Genomic DNA, 22,742 nt, shown 5'->3' on the forward strand with positions numbered 1-22,742 from the left:
AGTGAACACTTCCTCTCCAGCACTATGTAAATACTGAGTGCACCTTTGAGTACGGTACTGGGGGGGATGGAGATTTGAAATAGAAGATAGAAAGATTAATAAGATGTGATGTTTGCCCTCAAGGAGCTCATTATCTGAAGAGACAGAACATATTCCTCACTAACTATAATAACAGCTAATATTTCTTGAGCATTTATATGCAGTAGGCACTATTCTAAGAACTTTATACACACTACTCATTTAATCTTCACAATAACTATATGAAGTAAGTAATTATTATTATAATCTAAGGTAGACTGTTATAAATGTTCCCAAGAAAGAGTAATTATTATGATGATGGAGATTAAAGAAGTCTTTAGGGGTCTCCCTCTAAATGACATTTAAACTTGGCATTCTTAATCTTAATTTTGTTTCTTGTAGGGTTTTCCTGCTAGAGGAAGGGGCTGTTCTCAATGAAAAGCACTGCATTAACAAGTGCACAAAGTCATAAAAAAAGAATTATATGTTTGGGTGTGAAGAGGATGTCACAAGCTTTTAGATGACCCTGAATGCAACCTTAAGGCATCTGGTCTTTATTAGGCAAAGGGGAGGCATTAAAGGTCTCTGATCTGGAGGAATGATAATGAGAACAATATTTTTAAAAAGAAAACTCTGGTGTCAGTGCTGAAGGTCAATGGAAGAACAGAAAGATAGGAGACAAGGAGATCAACTGGGAGGCTATAACAGAAGTTGTAAGGCAGTGTTTTTTCAAACTGTGGGTCATGTGAAATCAACTTAGTGGGTTGTGACAAGCATTTAAAAAACAATGAAATCACGCTAAAAAAATTTATACTGGAACCTATGCTATAAGGGTAAATATTGTTTTACAAATTTTAATCCAGTTCATATGTATATGCTATATTTGATATGTGTATTCATATGAATATATATATACTGAGTCGTTAATTCAAATGTATTTCTTACTGTGGGAAGTGATAAAAAACATCTAAAAAATATGACCTAAGGGGGAGATGATGAGGGTCTAAATTAAAGCTGTAGCTCCTGGAAATGGAAAAGCAACAAATTATTTGAGAGCTCTTTCAAAGAATAGAGTTAACAGGACTTACGGATGAACTTGCATGTAGGGCTTGAGGGAAGTAAAGGGAAATATGATAGGCTAAATAATGGCTCACCAAAAGATACCTATATCCTAATCCCTGGAACCTGTGAATGTTACTATACGTGGGGAAAAATTACTTTGCAGATGTGATTAAGTTAGGGATCTTAAGATGGGGAGAGTATCCTTGATTACCCAGGTGTTCCCTAAATGCAATCACATGTATCCTCATAAGAGGGTGACAGAGAAAGATATGACAGAGACAAAAGAGGAGAAGGCAATATGACGACAGAGGCAGATATTGGAGTGACACAGTCACAAGCCAAGGAATCTGGCAGCCATCAGAATCTAGAAAAGGCAAGGAAAAGATTCTCCCCTGAAGCCTCTAGAGAAGGTGTGGCCCTCTTGATTTTGGCCCAGTGAAACTGATTTCAGACTTCTGGCCTCTAGAACAGTGAGGGAATACATTTCTGCAGTTTTAAGCCACCAAGTTTCTGCAGCCACAGGTAACTAGCACAAGGAGCCTTGGCAACTGCGAAGGTGTCGATGTCATTAACAAAGACAAGGAGCACAGGAAAAACAGGGATGGTCAAGAATAAAATTTTAAATATAATAAGTATGAAACATAAGATAAATCTGAACAAAAAAATATAAAAAACCTGATTTTCTATTTAAGATATTTCAATTCTAACACTACAAAAACTTTATAATGTCTTTAAACTGCTCAGGTTTCATGTTATCTCTACTTTTCTTTGGATAATTAAATAAGACACATGGTTTATATATTCTTTCTGACATCTGACAATTACTGTGGTTAAAACAGGTGCCAGCTTCTAGGATTATGTAGTGCCTCTGGAATGTTTATTCCAAATAACTACAAAATCCAAGAACCATCTGTTACTGTGGATCACTTACTTAAGCCATTCAGGTTTGCAATTTTTTCAATGCAGTTTGTAGACAGTGAAAGCTTCCTAAAAAAAAAAAAAAAAGGAACACTTGAATTAATAAGAAAAAAATGTTAATGGTATATCAGAAATTATTCCTCAAGTACCCACAGAAGATGATATTTAAGTCACATTTCCTTTTACACTGAATCCTTTTTTCCCTCTCAGACATGACATGTATTCCTTCATTTTGAAATCTTCATACTTTTTCCCTGATTACAAAAGTTAATATACACTATTGTATAAAATCAAAAAAACCTTTTTGAGGGTAATTTGGTGTTATCTATTAAATTTTTAAATGCATGTATTTTTGACCCAGTAATTCATTTCTAGGAATATGTCCTATTGAAATACTAATACAAATGCCAAAAAATATATGAATTAGATTATTTACTGTATTATTGTAATAGCAAAAAAGTGGGAAAAAATTTATAAATACCCATCAGCTGAGGAATACAGATAATGAAATACTATCTGCCACTAAAGCAAACAAGATTGGGCTATACATACCAACTTGGGAAAATGTCCATGATATGTGTATAATAAAAAGTTATGTAATCCTAACCACCCCAGTGTATAATAAAAAGTTATGTAATCCTAACCACCCCACACATTCCTCCAGAGATAATGACTTTTAATAGTTCGTATATATTTTTCTAGATTTTTTTCCTATACATACTTTAATTGTATAAAAACAAATTTTTAAAGGGAGCATAATTACACATTAATCTTCCTTTCTTGACAAAAATGTTTAATATCTTAGTAAATTTCATGCAAAGAATATAATAAAAGCTAATTTTATTGAACACTTAATGTGTGCCTAGTATTCTTCTAAGTACTTTACGTGTATTAACTATTTTAACCATCAGAACAATCCTATGAAATAAGTATTATTATCCAAATTTTACAAATGAGGAAACTGAGGCACAAAGATGTTAAGCAATTTGCCTGATATTATACAACCAGAATGTAGCACAGGCAAATTTAAGACGCCAAAAAACTGACTCTAGAACATATGATCTTATCCTTCTGATTTGACCTGAAGAGGAATTCTTCTTCTTTTTTTTTTTTTTTTTTTGCTTGAAACACTAAAAGCAATTGCTGTACACTGTAAATTACTGGTCAAATCTGTGTATTTTCTAGTCATTCCCCATTCTCAAGAACAACCAGTTAAAGTGAAAAATGGACTGGAAAATCTGGGACTACGGTTGGGGAATGATTCTTTAATTGTTGTTTAGGCAACCTGCTCAAAGAGTGTCAGCAAAAATATGAACAGGGTGACTCTTTCTAAGCAGTTTCCAAGGTACTTTGGTATGGGGTACAGAACCTTCTCAAATGCTTGCCTTTGAAATGGCTTTATGATAAAAAGATATTTGACCACTTTGAAATAATGCTCTTTGAAATCATGATTTTTGAAGCCAAAAACACATCTAAGGTGGGTTTTTATGTAATACATTGTGTTCTCATCACAAAGGACAAGTTGCATACAATAACTAAATACATTTGCTTTTCCCTTTAATTCCAAAGACAGGTATTAGTCTAATGCATGAGTTCACAAATATGCATCTAAGAGTCATTCAGATTGCTTATTATAAATACAGATACCTAGTTTCATCAGTAGATTCTGTTTCTATAAATTTGGAGTGGGGCTTATCTACTGCACAAGGAGATTCTTATATAGGTAGCCAGGGGGCCACAGTTAGAAAAACACAGGATGAAGAGATCAGAAAGAACCCCAATTGATTCTGTAACATTCTACACCCCTGACAAGACACTGCAGCCTGAGAGCACGGTTACAAGGTGTCATGGTATAATTGCCTCAAATTAGCCACAGAACCCTGCTAAAAAGTGTGTATTTAGAAAATAAGTTAAAAGGAATAAATATAGATCTGATACTTAAAGTCTTGGATAAATAGGATTACAAATAAATGTAACTTGATCCCAATTCGGAAAAAAAAATTAGAAGGTGCTATATCAAAATGCTGAGACTTCCCTGGCGGTCCAATGGTTAAGACTCTGTGCTTCCATTGCAGGGGGCAGGGGTGAGATCCCTGATCCCTGGTCGGGGAACTAAGATCCCACATGCCCTGCAGTGCGGCCAAAAAATTAAAAAAATAATAAAATAAAAAACAAAATGCTAACACTGGTTCTCAAAAGGTGTGCAATTTTGGTTGATATTACTTCCCTTTGTGCTTTTAATATTTTCTAGGTTTGTTTTTTTTTTTAATTATTTTGTGTCCCTCATGACTTTTAAAGAGGGCTCTTTTTTTTTTTTTTTTCACACACACACACTGTATTTTATTTTTACAAGAGATAAATAGACTGACACCAAGCATTGTACATGGATGACCACAACAAAAGCAACAATGATTGCAATTACCAAACATGAAACACACTCATACTATGTCATAATATTGACATTCAGTCCAGTAATCCTCCACTGTAACAGCTCCTTTACTTTGCAGTGAAAATTGATTTGTATATTCTTTGCCTCTGAGTCCTTGTGGGATTTTTTTTTTTTTTTTAATTCAGACAGAAAGTCACAAAAATTATACTAATCCTCATCAGTTCACTCAGTCCCATGTAATTAATTTTTTTTTTCATCTTGATCTTTTGTTAGCACTTTTATGAGTTCATCAGTTTTTCATTAGAGTTCTGAAAATGCTTATTCATTCAGTTCAGCAGTACAGTCAGTTACCAGAAACCTGTACTTGTCAGAGTCTTTTCCATGAATTTCTTGAAGATGAAACCCTTTTATAGGAACATATTTGCAAAATCATCAGAGTACACCCAGAACTGTCTGTAAATGACAAAAGACTTAAAAATGACCACGGTTAAAGATTTGATGAGAGTTCATAATAATGCAGTTGACAAGAAAATTAGTTATTTCTGAGATATACATTTTAAAGTAATAACTAGGATTATTACTTATAACATTATACCAGAACATATAAGATTTTTAGAAATTTCATGTAATGTCTGAAACATTTATATTAACATATTTCCATACAAATACAAATATAAGATTTTTAGAAATTTCATGTAATGTCTGAAACATTTATATTAACATATTTCCATACAAATAACCCAATGAAAGTTTAGTATTAGTTGTTTTGTTTTTTTATACTGCAGGTTCTTATTAGGCATCAATTTTATACACATCAGTGTATACATGTCAATCCCAATCGCCCAATTCAGCACACCACCATCCCCACCTCACCGCAGTTTTCCCCCCTTGGTGTCCATATGTCCATTCTCTACATCTGTGTCTCAACTTCTGCCCTGCAAACTGGCTCATCTGTACCATTTTTCTAGGTTCCACATACATGCATTAATATACGATATTTGTTTTTCTCTTTCTGACTTACTTCACTCTGTATGACAGTCTCTAGATCCATCCACGTCTCTACAAATGACTCAATTTCGTTCCTTTTTATGGCTGAGTAATATTCCATTGTATATATGTACCACATCTTCTTTAGCCATTCGTCTGTTGATGAGCATTTAGGTTGCTTCCATGACCTGGCTATTGTAAATAGTGCTGCAATGAACATTCGGGTGCATGTGTCTTTTTGAATTACGGTTTTCTCTGGGTATATGCCCAGTAGTGGGATTGCTGGGTCATATGGTAATTCTATTTTTAGTTTTTTAAGGAACCTCCATATTGTTCTCCATAGTGGCTGTATCAATTTACATTCCCACCAACAGTGCAAGAGGTTTCCCTTTTCTCCACACCCTCTCCAGCATTTGTTGTTTGTAGATTTTCTGATGATGCCCATTCTAACAGGAGTGAGGTGATACCTCATTGTAGTTTTGATTTCCATTTCTCTAATAATTAGTGATGTTGAGCATCTTTTCATGTGCTTCGTGGCCGTCTGTATGTCTTCTTTGGAGAAATGTCTATTTAGGTCTTCTGCCCATTTTTGGATTGGGGTGTTTGTTTCTTTGATATTGAGCTGAATGAGCTGTTTATATATTTTGGAGATTAATCCTTTGTCCGTTGATTCATTTGCAAATATTTTCTCCCATTCTGAGGGTTGTCTTTTCGTCTTGTTTATGGTTTCCTTTGCTGTGCAAAAGCTTTGAAGTTTCATTAGGTCCCACTTGTTTTTGTTTTTATTTCCATTACTCTAGGAGGTGGATCAAAAAAGATCTTGGTGTGATTTATGTCAAAGAGTGTTCTTCCTATGTTTTCCTCTAAGAGTTTTATAGTGTCCAGTCTTATATTTAGGTCTCTAATCCATTTTGAGTTTATTTTTGTGTATGGTGTTAGGGAGTATTCTAATTTCATTCTTTTACATGTAGCTGTCCAGTTTTCCCAGCACCACTTATTGAAGAGACTGTCTTTTCTCCATTGTATATCTTTGCCTCCTTTGTCATAGATTAGTTGACCATAGGTGCGTGGGTTAATCTCTGGGCTTTCTATCTTGTTCCATTGATCTATGTTTCTGTTTTTGTGCCAGTACCATATTCTCTTGATTACTGTAGCTTTGTAGTATAGTCTGAAGTCAGGGAGTCTGATTCCTCCAGCTCCATTTTTTTGCCTCAAGCCTGCTTTGGCTATTCGGGGTCTTTTGTGTCTCCGTACAAATTTTAAGATGATTTGTTCTAGCTCCGTAAAAAATGCCATTGGTAATTTGATAGGGATTGCACTGAATCTGTAGATTGCTCTGGGTACTATACTCATTTTCACAATGTTGATTCTTCCAATCCAAGAACATGGTATATCTCTCCATCTGTTGGTATCATCTTTAATTTCTTTCATCAGTGTCTTATAGTTTTCTGCATACAGGTCTTTTGTCTCCCTAGGTAGGTTTATTCCTAGGTATTTTATTCTTTATGTTGCAATGGTAAATGGGAGTGTTTCCTCAATTTCTCTTTCAGATTTTTCATCATTAGTGTATAGGAATGCAAGAGATTTCTGTGCATTAATTTTGTATCCTGCAACTTTACCATATTCATTAATTAGCTCTAGCAGTTTTCTGGTGGCAGCTTTAGGATTCTCTATGTATAGTATCATGTCATCTGCAAACAGTGACAGTTTTACTTCTTCTTTTCCAATTTGTATTCCTTTTATTTCTTTTTCTTCTCTGATTGCCGTGGCTAGGACTTCCAGAACTATGTTGAATAATAGTGGTGAGAGTGGACATCCTTGTCTCGTTCCTGATCTTAGAGGAAATGCTTTCAGTTTTTCACCATTGAGAATGATGTTTGCTGTGGGTTTGTCATATATGGCCTTTATTATGTTGAGGTAGGTTCCCTCTATGCCCACTTTCTGGAGAGTTTTTATCAGAAATGGGTGTTGAATTTTGTCAAAAGCTTTTTCTGCATCTACTGAGATGATCATATGGTTTTTATTCTTCAATTTGTTAATATGGTGTATCACATTGATTGATTTGCGTATATTGAAGAATCCTTGCATCCCTGGGATAAATCCCACTTGATCGTGGTGTATGATCCTTTTAATGTGTTGTTGGATTCTGTTTGCTAGTATTTTGTTGAGGATTTTTGCATCTATATTCATCAGTGATATTGGTCTGTAATTTTTTTTTTTGCAGTACCTTTGTCTGGTTTTGGTATCAGGGTGATGGTGGCCTCATAGAATGAGTTTGGGAGTGTTCCTTCCTCTGCAATTTTTTGGAAGAGTTTGAGAAGGATGGGTGTTAGCTCTTCTCTAAATGTTTGATAGAATTCACCTGTGAAGCCATCTGGTCCTGGACTTTTGTTTGTTGGAAGATTTTTCATCACAGTTTCAATTTCATTCCTTGTGATTGGTCTGTTCATATTTTCTGTTTCTTCCTGATTCAGTCTTGGAAGGTTATACCTTTCTAAGAATTTGTCCATTTCTTCCAGGTTGTCCATTTTATTGGCATAAAGTTGCTTGTAGTAGTCTCTTAGGATGCTTTGTATTTCTGCGGTGTCTGTTGTAACTTCTCCTTTTTCATTTCTGATTTTATTGATTTGAGTCCTCTCCTTTTTCTTGATGAGTCTGGCTAATGGCTTATCAATTTTGTTTATGTTCTCAAAGAACCAACTTTTAGCTTTATTGATCTTTGCTATTGTTTTCTTTGTTTCTATTTCATTTATTTCTGCTCTGATCTTGATGATTTCTTTCCTTCTGCTAACTTTGGGTTTTGTTTGTTCTTCTTTCTCTAGTTTCTTTAGGTGTAAGGTTAGATTGTTTACTTGAGATTTTTCTTGTTTCTTTAGGTAGGCTTGTATAGCTATAAACTTCCCTCTTAGAACCACTTTTGCTGCATCCCATAGGTTTTGGGTCGTCATGTTTTCATTGTCATTTGTCTCTAGGTATTTTTTTATTTCCTCTTTGATTTCTTCAGTGATCTCTTGGTTATTTAGTAACGTACTGTTTAGCCTCCATGTGTTTGTCTTTTTTACGTTTTTTTCCCTGTAATTCATTTCTAATCTCATAGCGTTGTGGTCAGAAAAGATGCTTGATATGATTTCAATTTTCTTAAATTTACTGAGGCTTGATTTGTGACCCAAGATGTGATCTATCCTGGAGAATGTTCCGTGCGCACTTGAGAAGAACGTGTAATCTGCTGTTTTTGGATGGAATGTCCTATATATATCAATTAAATCTATCTGGTCTATTGTGTCATTTAAAGCTTCTGTTTCCTTATTTATTTTCATTTTGGATGATCTGTCCATTGGTGTAAGTGAGGTGTTAAAGTCCCCCACTATTATTGTGTTACTGTCGATTTCCTCTTTTATAGCTGTTAGCAGTTGCCTTATGTATTGAGGTGCTCCTATGTTGGGTGCATATATATTTATAATTGTTATATCTTCTTCTTGGATTGATCCCTGGATCATTATGTAGTGTCCTTCCTTGTCTCTTGTAACATTCTTTATTTTAAAGTCTATTTTATCTGATATGAGTATAGCTACTCCAGCTTTCTTTTGATTTCCATTTGCATGGAATATCTTTTTCCATCCCCTCACTTTCAGCCTGTATGTGTCCCTAGGTCTAAAGTGGGTCTCTTGTAGACAGCATATATATGGGTCTTGTTTTTGTATCCATTCAGCCAGTCTATGTCTTTTGGTTGGGGCATTTAATCCATTCACGTTTAAGGTAATTATCGATATGTAGGTTCCTATGACCATTTTCTTAATTGTTTTGGGTTTGTTTTTGTAGGTCCTTTTCTTCTCTTGTGTTTCCCACTTAGAGAAGTTCCTTTAGCATTTGTTGTAGAGCTGGTTTGGTGGTGCTGAATTCTCTTAGCTTTTGCTTGTCTGTAAAGCTTTTGATTTCTCCATCAAATCTAAATGAGATCCTTGCCGGGTAGAGTAATCTTGGTTGTAGGTTCTTCCCTTTCATCACTTTAAGTATATCATGCCACTCCCTTCTGGCTTGCAGAGTTTCTGCTGAGAAATCAGCTGTTAACCTTATGGGAGTTCCCTTGTATGTTATTTGTCGTTTTTCCCTTGCTGCTTTCAATAATTTTTCTTTGTCTTTAATTTTTGCCACTTTGATTACTATGTGTCTCGGCGTGTTTCTCCTTGGGTTTATTCTGTATGGGACTCTCTGCACTTCCTGGACTTGGGTGGCTATTTCCTTTCCCATGTTAGGGAAGTTTTCGACTATAATCTCTTCAAATATTTTCTCTGGTCCTTTCTCTCTCTCTTCTCCTTCTGGGACCCCTATAATGCGAATGTTGTTGCGTTTCATGTTGTCCCAGAGGTCTCTTAGGCTGTCTTCATTTCTTTTCATTCTTTTTTCTTTAGTCTGTTCTGCAGCAGTGAATTCCACCATTCTGTCTTCCAGGTCACTTATCCGTTCTTCTGCCTCAGTTATTCTGCGATTGATTCCTTCTAGTGTAGTTTTCATTTCAGTTATTGTATTGGTCATCTCTGTTTGTTTGTTCTTTAATTCTTCTAGGTCTTTGTTAATCATTTCTTGCATCTTCTCAATCTTTGCCTCCATTCTTATTCCGAGGTCTTGGATCATCTTCACTATCATTATTCTGAATTCTTTTTCTGGAAGGTTGCCTATCTCCACTTCATTTAGTTGTTTTTCTGGGGTTTTTTCTTGTTCCTTCATCTGGTACATAGCCCTCTGCCTTTTCATCTTGTCTATCTTTCTGTGAATGTGGTTTTTGTTCCACAGGCTGCAGGATTGTAGTTTTTCTTGCTTCTGTTGTCCGTGGGGGGCTCTTTTTTTTTTTTTTTTAATTTATTTTATTTATTTATTTTTGGCTGCTTTGGGTCTTCGTTGCTGTGCGCGGGCTTTCTCTAGTTGTGGTGAGCAGGGGCTACTCTTCGTTGCGGTGAGCGGGCTTCTCAGTGCAGTGGCTTCTCTTGTTGTGGAGCACAGGCTCTAGGCACGCGGGTTTCAGTAGCTGTGGCACGTGGGCTCAGTAGTTGTGGCTCGTGGGCTCTAGAGCGCAGGCTCAGTAGTTGTGGCGCACAGGCTTAGTTGCTCCGCGGCATGTGGGATCTTCCCAGACTAGGCATCAAATCCGTGTCCCCAGCATTGGCAGGCAGATTCTTAACCACTGCGCCACCAGGGAAGCCCTTCTAGGTGCTTTACAATGTATTTTCATAGTTTGAAAAGTATTTTTTAAAGCAGTATCTCTTATGTCTCTGAGTAAGTATAGTATTGACTTTGGTGGATAATCTTACAAGGGAAAGTACTAGATTTTATGACAGAGAAATAGTTAAATTGTGTTATTTAGCTTCTCCTAAGAGACAAGGAAATTTCTATTCTCCAGGCATATTGTAAAAATTGTACTGTAAAAAAATACAGTACAGGACTATTCAGGATTAATCTATTAATAATCCTAGAAACCAATAATCTTTTATGTTTGGCTTTGCCAAAGCGAGAATCAGAAAAAGAAAGAAAGAAAGAAGGGAGGGAGGGAGGGAGGAAAGAAGGAAGGAAGGAAGGAAGGAAGGGAAATGAAGATCAAGAAAATAAATATATTTTTCTAGTTTGTGTGTTTAGAAAAGGAAGTGAAACTTAATAGCAATACTAGAAAGGACGAAGAAAGACAAGAGAACTTACTCGCAATTAAAGAGTGTGGACAAGGACGCATCCATCTTCTCTATAGGGGGAATCTGGGCATACAGCTTTATCTCTCTGGCTTCGGATGGCTTCTGACTGGTTTTCTCTTCCTATGATAAAAATTAATTTGGAAGAAAATAATCCAAATGTGGAACTAGAAAAGGCCAAAATTTCTCAAGGCTTTTCAACGTTTATTTCAAAACAATTATTAAAACTCAATAATTCTGTACATTCTTGACAGTTCACTTATTGACAACATTTACTTACTGAACCTGATAACTAGCCTTATACATGGCTGATTCAGATAATTCACTCTTAGGTCTCAACCAAATGGAAAAGAGGAGGAAAGAATCTAACTTTTATTTCTGTAATTTTAAAAATCCTTTTAAAGCCTATCAATTAATAAACAAAAGTAAAACACAACAACAAAAACATTTTCCTGGGAAGAATTCCTTTTCCCTAAACAAACTTTTCCTAAGTATCAGATTCAGACCTATAAGATCAACTCTTTCTGTCATCTCATCCTTCTGTTCCTATATACAATTTAGTCTGAGCTAGAACCACCAAATACCAAGAATTTGGGAAGATTTTCTCTTTATGACAAAGCTGAGGTCAAATTTATTTGCTCTACAATAATTTACTACTAAATTCTACCTTAGAGTTTAATTTCAGTACTAAGTACACAGTTTAAATTTTAATTACCAGGATATGCTGCCTAATAATAGTTTCTAAGTACCTCAATACTTAGAGTTAGCTCTATCTCTCCAACAAAACAAGAAGATCCTACAGCTCAGGGACCATTTTCTTACTTTCCTATATTTTCTATAACCTGATATTAGACACAAAAGAGGCTTGTTTTTAAAAAATCAAATCATAACACATCAATAATAGAAAATATATAATCAGTTGAAAGAGATCTAATACACATTCACTCAGTATTTTTTTTGTGCCATACATTTATAGGTTAGGAGATGGGAGACTGACACCAAGTAGATCCTTAATAAATGTTGGGTTAATGAGTGCAAGAATGAGCATGATGTCTTCAAATAATCTTAAAGTCAAAGATTTATGGCCATAATGTAATCTAGAAATAGAACCTACAAACCAAACCAAAAAACCAACCACTTGTTATTATAAATAAATAAAATAAAATCCTAAAATCTGATTGAAGGAAATCAAATCTAATACTAAGCCTACTCCACACTTTTTTATTAAACAAAACAGATCTTTCACTAACTAAGCAGAAAAATATTTTTTAATGTAATTAGAGTACAAAGAAGTTTATAAGCACGAAAACAAAAATTCAAATATTTCATTATCCTACCCATTTTGTCTATTTTCCCTAGACACCAAGTTTCTTGAAAGACTTTTTATGTAAAGCCCAGCTACAAAAGCAAAAGATACATTATTATACAAAAAAACACCTGGTAACATAGTCAAATATGTTATCACTGGGCATAGAAATTGAGGAGCCATCTCTATACTCTATGGAAATTCTATCTATAATGCTGAAATACAACTGTTCAAACTTTATAGAATGTTATATTCAAAATATTTGTTTATATTTAATGCATTTTTTACAATGCAGTTTCCTCTCTAATATTACTATATGCTTTTTAAAAATGTATTTTTGTATGTATTGTGTACTTTTTCCAGATATAATGACATATAGCACTGAATAAGTTTAATATATACAGCATAACAATTTGACTTATAAAATCACAAAACGATTACCACAATAAGTTTAGTGAACATCCATCATCTCATAAGATACAAAATAAAAGAAAAAGAAAAAAATTTTTCCTTGTGATGAGAACTCTTAGGATTTACTCTCTTAACTTTCATATATAACATAGCAGTGTTAATTATATTAATCATGTTGTACATTACACCCCTAGTACTTATTTACCTTGTATCTGGGAGCTTGTACCTATTGACCATCTTCATCCAATTCCCCCACCCCTACTCCTTGGCTCTGGTTACCACAAATCTGATGCCTTTTTCTATGAATTTGTTTGTTTGTTTGTTGAAATATAATTGACCTACAATACTATGTTAGTTCCCAGTGTACAACATAGTGATTCAACATTTCTATACATTATAAAATGATCACTATTTTTTACGGATTTATTGAGATATAACTGACATATAACATTGTTTATGTTTAAGGTATACCACGTGATGCTTTGATACATGTATACATTGCAAAATGATTACTAGAAAAAGGTTAGTTAATACATCCAGCACCTCATATCATTATTTTTTTGTGTGCTGAGAACATTTACGATCTACTCTCCAGACTTCCCTGGTGGCACAGTGGCTAAGAATCTGCCTGTCAATGCAGGGGACATGGGTCCGAGCCCTGGTCCGGGAAGATTCCACATGCCACGGAGCAACTAAGCCTGTGCACCACAACTACTGAGCCTGTGCTCTAGAGCCCACAAGCCACAACTACTGAGCCCACATGCCACAACTACTGAAGCCCACGTGGCAAGAGCCCATGCTCCACAGCAAGAGAAGCCACTGCAATGAGAAACCCGTGCACTGCAATGAAGAGTAGCCCCCGCTGGCTGCAACTAGAGAAAGCTGGCGTGCAGCAACAAAGACCCAACTCAGCCAAAAATAAATAAATTTATTAAAAAAAAAATCTACTCTCTTAGCAACCTTCAAGTACATAATACAGTATTATTAAATATGCTGTACATTAGATTCCCCAGAACTTATTCATCTTATAACTGGAAGTTTATAACCTTTGACCAACTTCTCCCCATTTCCTCCACTCAGCTCTGGCCACCACCATTCTAATCTGTTTCTATGAGTTCAGCTTTTTTAGATTCCACATGTAAGTGAGATCATACAATATTTGTCTTTAGCTACCTGACTTATGTCATTTAGCATAATGCACTCAAGGTCCTTCCATGTTGTCGCAAATGGCAGGATTTCCTTCTTTTTATGGCTGAATAATATTCCATTGTATACAAATATACATTTTCTTCATCCATTCATCCATTGATGAGCATTTAGGCTGTTTTCATGTCTTGGCTATTGTGAATAATGCTGCAATGAACATGGGGATACAGGTATCTCTTTTGAGATAGTGGTTTCATTTCCTTCAGATATATATGCAGAAGTGGGACGGCTGGATCACATGGTAGATCTACTTTTAATTTTTGAGGAACCTTCATAGTATTTACCATAACACTGTACCAATTTACATTTACATCCCCACCAAAGTGCAAAAGAGTTTCTTTTCTCCGCATCCTCACCAACACTTTTCTCTCGTATTTTCGATGATAGCCATTTTAACAGGTGTGAGGTGATATCTCATTGCAGTTTTGATTTGCATTTCCCTGATGATCAGCGATGTTAAGCATCATTTTAGTATTTTTATTCAATGTTTTTTCAGTTGTCTATGCATGATTTTCGTTTGTCCATGTTGACTGACCCTGTTCTAACCTCCAAGAGGCTAAAACCATCACTTGTCTAAAACCTAGATAATCCACAACACATATCAATCTATCACCTGAAAATGACATGTAGTTTAATGATGATAAAGTTGAAAAAGAAAATGTACTGTAACAGAGATTACAGCCATTACAGTAACAGATGAATCAGCCTTTCCATATTTAAATTCTCCAATGGTCAGATTTTTTTAATTGAAATTTTTATTGAGACACTTGAAAATTCATGTGCAGTTATAAAAAATAATACAGAGAGATCCCTTATACACTTTGCCCAGTTTCCCCCAATGGTAACATTTTTCAAAACTATAGTATAATATCACAACCAGGATATTGATATTGATGCAATCCACTGATTTTAATCAGATTTTCCCAATTTTATTTGTACATACGAGTGTAAATGTGTTTGCATGTGTATTAAGTTCTATACAATTTTATCACCTGTGTAGGCTCATGTATCCACTAACACCATCAAGATAGCTAAACAGTTCCAATACCACAAAGATTCCTTGTATTGAATGGTCATATTTAAATAACTATCCAAAAATTCTCCTTATGTGGTTTCTAGAAGAAGTAAAAACTCATAAACTCACCCATCTGGCTAGGGCTTCTTTGATTGTTGTTGCTTTTGCCTTAAAAAGAGAAGAAAAAACAAAGCTGTCTTTATTGGTGTGATTTGTTGACCCAATTTTCATGCAATAATTATTAGCCTTGGCATCTACCGCTAAAAAGATTAACTTCTTTTTTTGAGACTTTATATGCAAAGAGAGTGTTTTAATTTCCTGAAATCAGAAATACTCATTTAAATACCTCTCAGAGAAATTAAGGAAATCGTGATGTAATGTCAGATACTTCACTCCCACTCGGTTTACAAAAAAACATATAGCTTTCAACACTGATATTAAAATATATCTCATTTCATTGATTCTAAGATTTATATCTTCTTCTATATTTTAATATCTTTGAAATTTGGATACATCTTACAACCAGGAACAATTTATAATTGCTGCAGCCAGGTAGCACTGATGAAGTTTTAGAAAAATATTAACCATCTTGGGCTTCCCTAGTGGTGCAGTGGTTAAGAATCGCCTGCCAATGCAAGGGACACGGGTTTGAGCCCTGGTCCGGGAAGATCCCACATGCTGCGAAGCAACTAAGCCCGTGTGCCACAACTACTGCGCCTGCGCTCTAAAACCTGTGAGCCACAACTACTGAAGCCCATGAGCCACAACTACTGAAGCCCACGCACCTAGAGCCCGTGCTCCACAACAAGAGAAGCCACTGCAATGAGAAGCCCGCGTACCGCAATGAAGAGTAGCCCCTGCTCGCCGCAACTAGAGAAAGCCCGCACGCAGCAATGAAGACCCAACGCAGCCATAAATAAATAAGTAAATAAATAAAAATAAGAACAGGGAACTATATTCAATATCCTGTGATAAACCATAATGGAAAAGAATATGAAAAAGAATGTATATATATATGTATATATATACACACACATATATATATAACTGAATCACTTTGCTGTATGGCAGAAGTTAACACAACATTGTAAATCAACTATACTTGAATAAAATAAATTTTAAATATATAAGAGAGAACAAGAGATAGAAAACAAATAAGTTAAGCATTCAAGATGTTTGAAAAAGTACAGCATGAAGGCAGAAGGAGATACAAAGGAAGAAATCAATGAAAAGCAGAATGAGAGGAAAAAAGATGAACAAAACTAAAAGTGGGTTCTGAAGTCTCTGGCAAGCTCAACTGAGCTAAAAAGAGAGATATACAAATTTAAAATATAGAATAAATAAGGGGAAATAACACAGATATCACAGAGATTTTATTTATTTATTTTTGACTGCATTGGGTCTTCATTGCTGCACGCAGGCTTTCTCTAGTTGTGGCGAGCAGGGGCTACTCATCATTGCAGTGCGCGGACTTCTCATCACGGTGGCTTCTCTTGTTGTGGAGCACGGGATCTAGGCACACAGGTTTCAGTAGTTGTGGCATGTGGGCTCAGTAGTTGTGGCTCACGGGCTCTAGAGCATAGGCTCAGTAGTTGTGGCGCACAGGCTTAGTTGCTTCGCAGCATGTGGGATCTTCCCAGACCAGGGCTTGAACCTGGGTCCCCCGCATTGGCAGGCGGATTCTTAACCACTGGGCCACCAAGGAAGTCCCATCACAGAGATTTTAAAAATAAAATATTATAAGTAAATATATGGTAATAAGTTTGAAAACCTAGACAAAGTATGCATTTCTAGAAAAAACAAAAGTGCCAAAACTCACAAGAAGAATCAGAAAATTTGAATAGACTAATTACTATTTAAAACATTAAAAAGATAATCAGAGATTTACCCTCACCCTCCTCCCCTAAAGCCCCAAGCCTAGATAAATTACAAGTTTTACCAAGCTTTCAGGGAACAGATATTCCTTGTTATACAAGTGGTTTCAGAAATCAGAAAAAAGAGGGAAAGTTTCCAACTTATTTTATGACGCCAGAATAACCTTGATGCCATAACCAGATAAGGAGCCCTCTTCACTTTTCAAAATAGATTTGAAAATCCTAGATACAACATTAGATCTCCAAAGCCAAAGGTGTATAATGATCATGATCAAAAATGGCTTATGCCAGGATCATAAGGATTGTTTAACAACAGAAAAGTCTATAAATATAAATCATTTATTAATGGATTAAAGGGGAAAATCACATGTATTTCAGTAAGTGCAGAAAGAGCAGTTGATAAAGTTCTACAGCTGATATTAAAAGCTCTCAACTAAGGGTTAAAGTGAAATTTCTTACTTGATAAAAGCTACACATCAAAAAGCTTCAACAAACACCACACTTAAGGGAGCAATTCATTCATTTCAGCAAATATTTATTGATTACCTCCTATGTACCAAACATTCTTTCACTTGCTGAGGATATATCAGTGAACAAAACAAAGATCCCTGCCTTCATGGAATTTACATCTACTGGCGGGAGACAGTGGTAAATAATATAATAAATAAATAGATATAAATCATATAGTAAATTAGAAGGTGACAATTACTAAGGAAAAAGAAAAAGCTGAGCTTGGTAAAGAGTATCAGGATGTGTGTATATGTGTATGGAGGATTTATTTTAAAAAACGTGGTCAACGTGGGCCAAACTGGGAATGTAACATGAAAAGCATTCTCAAACTCCTAGAAGAGAACATAGGCAAAACATTCTCTGACATGAATTGTAGCAATGTTTTCTTAGGTCAGTCTCCCAAGGCAATAGAAATGAAAGCAAAAATAAACAAGAGGGACCTAATCAAACTTAAAAGCTGTGCACAGCAAAGGAAACCATAAACAAAATGAAAAGACAACCTATGGACTGGGAGAAAATATTTGTAAATGATGTGACTGACAAGGGCTAATTTCCAAAATATACAAATAGCTCATACAACTCAGTAACAAACAAAACAAAACAAGACAAACAAAAAAACCCAAACAACACAATCAAAAAATGGGCAGAAGACCTAAATAGACATTTCTCCAAAGAAGACATGCAGATGGCCTATAGACACATGAAAGATGCTCAACATCACTAATTATTAGAAAAATGCAAATCAAAACTACAATGAGGTATCACCTCACACTGGTCAGAACGGCCATCACTAAAAAGTCTACATTGGGACTTCCCTGGCGGTCCAGTGGTTAAGACTCCACACTCCCAGTGCAAGAGGCACAGGTTCGATCCCTGGTCGGGGAAGATCCCGCATGCCATGTGTGGCGACCAAAAAAGAAAAAAAAGTCTACACTGATTCACTTTGCTGTACACCTGAAACTAATACAACATTGTAAGTCAGCTATACTCCAATAAAAAAATTGTTTTCAAGTCTACTAATAATAAATCCTGGAGAGGGTGTGGAGAGAAGAGAACCCTCCTACACTGTTGGTGAGAATGTAAATTGGTGCAGCCAGTATGGAAAACAGCATGGAAGTTCCTTAAAAAACTAAAAATAGAGTTACCATATGATGCAGGAATCCCACTCCTGGGCATATATCTGGAAAAAACCATAATTTGAAAAGATACATGCACCCCAATGTTCATTGCAGCACTATTTACAATAGCCAAGACATGGAAGCAACCTAAATGCCCACTGACAGGTGAATGGATAAAGAAGATGTGGTACATATATACAATGGAATACTACTCAGCTGTAAACAAGAAATACTGCCATTTGCAGCAACATGGATGGACCTAGAGATTATCATACTAGGTGAAGTAAGCCAGAGAGAGAAAGACAAATATCATATGATATCACTTATATGTGGAATCTAAAAAAATGATACAAATGAACTTATTTACAAAACAGAGGCAGACTCACAGACATAGAAAACAAACTTATGGTTACCAAAGGGGAAAGGTGGAAGGAGGAATAAATTAGGAATTTGGGAGCAACATATATATACTACTACATATAAAACAGATAAACAACAAGGACCTACTGTATAGCACAGGGAACTATATTCAATATTTTGTAATAAGCTATAATGGAAAAGAATATGAACAAGAATATAAATATATATATATGACTGAATCACTTTGCTGTACACCTGAAACTAACCCAACATTGTGAATCAATTATACTTCAATAAAAAAATAAATTTTAAAAAATGGATAATTCAAATAGCAAAAAAAATAGATAAACAACAAGGTCCTACTGTATAGCACAGGGAACTGTATTCAATATTTTGTAATAAGCTATAACGGAAAAGAATATGAAAAGGATATATATATTTAAATATGTGTAACTGAATCACTTTGCTATACACCAGAAAACACAACATTGTAAATCAACTATACTTCAATAAAAAAGAAAAAAGTGTTCTCTCTAAGATCCCAAACACATCAAGGATGCCTATCTACTATCACTGCTACTGTTTAACATGGTACAAGAGATCTTTATCAATATTACAATAAAAAGAAATACAAATTGGAATGATTAAAGGAGGAAATAAAACTCACTATGTGAAGATGATCATCTGTGTAGAAAACACAATAGAATAAACTAACAAATACTAGAACAGATAGAGTATAGCAAATGAAGAACTCTGTTGACAAGTTAGAAAAATTAAGAGATGATATTTTCAATGTAAAACCAACAAAGGACTACTATCTAGAATATACAAGGAACTCCTAAAATTCAAAACCAAACAACCAAAAAAGGGAAAAGTTGGTAAAAAATGTAAACAGAAAATTCACAGAAACTGAAAGCCAGATGACTAATAGTGAGGTATTTGAACTCAATGAAAATCAGAGAAATGCTGAGTAAAACAATGGGATATTAAAATACATCCTCAAATTGGCAAAAGTTAGAAAGTTAGTGAGAATGTAGAGAAATAGGAGCTCTCATGCATTACTGAAGTAAGTAAGAACTAGTATAGTCATTCTGGAAAGCAATCTGACAATGCCTAGGGAAATTAAGTATGCATGGACTCTAGGACCCTGCAGTGTCATTCCTGGGTATACTTCCTAGAGAAATCCTTGCATGGGTCCAAAAAAAGACACCTATAAGAACACTTTCAAGTTGGAAGCAATCTAGTTATCTACAAATTGGTTTATCAGGTCACTAGTTCCCCTACAGATAGCGGGAGTCAAAACCTGAAATGCCTAAAGGACCAACAGACATCATTAATGTGTAAAGCTGGCCATGTAAAGAGGATAACCTCTACTTGGTTCTAGAAAACTGTTGGCAGGTGGACTTGGGACAAGAGTTACCCTAATATCACATTTCTCCAAATATGAAAACTCTGTTAATTGAAAGTAACACCCTTATTTTATGTACCATTAAGAAAGAAAAGATGCTGCCAATTATATCACACCAACATATTTCAGTAGTACAAAAATATGAAAAAAGATGTGTCCGATAGTGAAATATGGTATTTCTGATTTTTCAGAGAAGCCAGAAATCTGCGTTTTGATGTAAAATATGATCATTTTTAAGACACTGGAAGCTAATTTTTTTTAATTAAAAAACTATGTGGGACTGTATTTCTAGAGGGCCCCAGAACTACGAGTTTGCAGCCTCAGCTAGCTTCATCTAATTACTAGTTCTGATTCTCTATTTGAAGATTTTCAATAATTCTCATGGTTCATACTTTCAGAATTATTTAGGGCTAGTATTTCTTCACCTAAATATAAATTTAGGTTCAATAATTTTTTACTTTCCTTGGTTTTCAGCTAAATGCCTGTGGAATAAAGTAAGGAAGGCAGAGGGGAAAACTACTTTTAAAAGAGTAGGATTTAGGGACTTCCCTGGTGGCACAGTGGTTAAGAATCCGTGCCAATGCAGGGGACACGGGTTCGAGCCCTGGTCCGGGAAGATCCCACATGCCACGGAGCAACTAAGCCCATGCGCCACAACTACTGAGCCTGCGCTCTAGAGCCGGCAAGCCACAACTACTGAAGCCCGCGCGCCTAGAGCCTGTGTTCCACAACAAGAGAAGCCACCGCAATGAGAAGCCTGCACACCGCAAGGAAGAGAAAGCTCCCGCTCCCCACAACTAGAGAAAGGCCATAAAACAAATAAATTTATTTAAAAAAAAAAAAAAAGAGTAGCATTTAATCTCTTGGTTGAGGTCAGGCATGATTTCCTCATCACTTCAATTTCCTGGGCTCAATTTCTGCCCACTTATATAGCAATGGAATCACAAAAAGAAGAAAACTAGTTAAACTTAGTCTTTATAAATATTTCCATCAGTCAGGACAATCACATACTTTGCTAAATAGCTTTGGTTGGGTCTGTAACTAACCAACAACATCCCTTTTTCAACTGCTAGTTGGATCTACCAAGTATATAAGCAAGAGAGTGCTCACTTTACGTAGGAGTTGAGGAGCATCACTAGGTAAAACCATTACTTCATAAAGAGCTTTGATTAGATAGCCCGCCGACAGATTTCAAGTCTAAGATAGCAGTATTTCTCAAAGTGTTGTGGGAGCCCTCCAGTTTTAGAATCACTTGAAATGCACATTCCTGAATCCCCCCCCAATTAATTAAACATTCATAATCTTCACTCCAACTTAGGGCAAAATCATACTCATGCGTACTGAAATTTGAGAAACACTACCCTAATATGTTGTGTTAGAGAGGGTTTTATAATGTTACAATGTTACTAATAACTGAACTGACAGTCATTCAGAGGGCAACCTGGGCGTATCACAGGTTACAAATACTGCGGCAAACAGTGTTACACACATTCCTCTCGTAACCAACACCACCCTCTATCTCGCCGGGGCGGGGGGCGGATTACTTCCATGTAAAAAGATATCCTTATTCACACTCCCCCTTCCATCACCTTTCCCACTCTACTCCGCTCTTTGCTTTTTGCCCTCTGCTCTTTGCCCTCCCTTTTCTCTGCCAGAGTCTCTGGCAGAGATTAACCCAACCTCCAACCAGCCCCAGGCCACCCGGTGCCAGGGCTTCTCTTTCGCCTCAGGCCTTAGAATCTACCGAGCCAGCATCCGCTACCGGCTTCCTTCCGCTGTTCGAGGACCTCCGCCATCCTCAACCCTCCAGTTACCCTTTTCCACTTCCAATCTTCTCTCAGCTTTGGCTACGAGGCCTGGAGGGTACTCACCATTCCGGCGGTTGCTACTGTCACTGCTCTGGTTGCTAGGGCCCGCCGGGGTCAGTGCGCATGCGCATCTCTTGGAGCTCTCCTTGGATCTCTACCCCGGCAGTGGTCTTTTCTCTCCGCCCTCAGTGTGGCGCAAGCAGGGCATTGTGGGACCGCGCGGCGTACGCCGGGGTCATCCCGCTCCGCGGTCGCTAGTTACCCAGGGACTGCGAGCGCAGCAACGCGTGGCGCGGAGGGGTCGAGAGTATAACCTCGCTGAGTGGTTGGAAGATGTCTTTTTCCCTGGTGAAAGTAATTTCAGCTAATCTGGAGTGACGTACCGGCTTAAAGTTTAAAACTTTGAAACCTCCCTGTAACAACTGCCACACCCCGTAAAGGAACTTTAAAAATTCCCTTTCTTTGCAGATTGCCCTTCCCGTTCTCTTGACTCCCTGCTGTAATTTACCTAGTTGTCCGACTGAGGATACCCAGACACGGCTGCATTTCTTCAGTTAGCTTCTCCCAACCCTTTCAGGCAGCCTGAGGCGGCTGAAGCATGAAATGCTGGTTTTACATAAACGAGGTATCTTTTTACCCCCAACTGTCAGATTAGCCAAAAACTAAAAATGTCCAGA

The 22,742-nt window shown here is 36.3% G+C and overlaps 1 protein-coding gene across 1 annotated transcript in view; it reads right to left on the reverse strand.

Annotated features, from left to right (window-relative positions):
* The window catches only part of DNAL1 (dynein axonemal light chain 1), a 45,262-nt gene extending 23,059 nt beyond the window's left edge, over positions 1 to 22,203 (reverse strand). Inside the window, exons 1-4 of the mRNA XM_068543015.1 lie at positions 22,129 to 22,203; positions 15,117 to 15,155; positions 11,063 to 11,172; positions 2,012 to 2,067 (exon numbers count right to left, since the gene is read on the reverse strand). Coding sequence (XP_068399116.1) covers positions 2,012 to 2,067; positions 11,063 to 11,172; positions 15,117 to 15,155; positions 22,129 to 22,131 — 208 coding nt within the window. The 5' untranslated portion in view covers positions 22,132 to 22,203. The remainder of the gene's footprint in view (positions 1 to 2,011; positions 2,068 to 11,062; positions 11,173 to 15,116; positions 15,156 to 22,128) is intronic.
* Positions 22,204 to 22,742: the final 539 nt, after the last annotated feature.

The sequence above is a fragment of the Eschrichtius robustus genome, chromosome 1 (genome assembly GCF_028021215.1).
Source record: "Eschrichtius robustus isolate mEscRob2 chromosome 1, mEscRob2.pri, whole genome shotgun sequence".
Taxonomy (NCBI): domain Eukaryota; kingdom Metazoa; phylum Chordata; class Mammalia; order Artiodactyla; family Eschrichtiidae; genus Eschrichtius; species Eschrichtius robustus.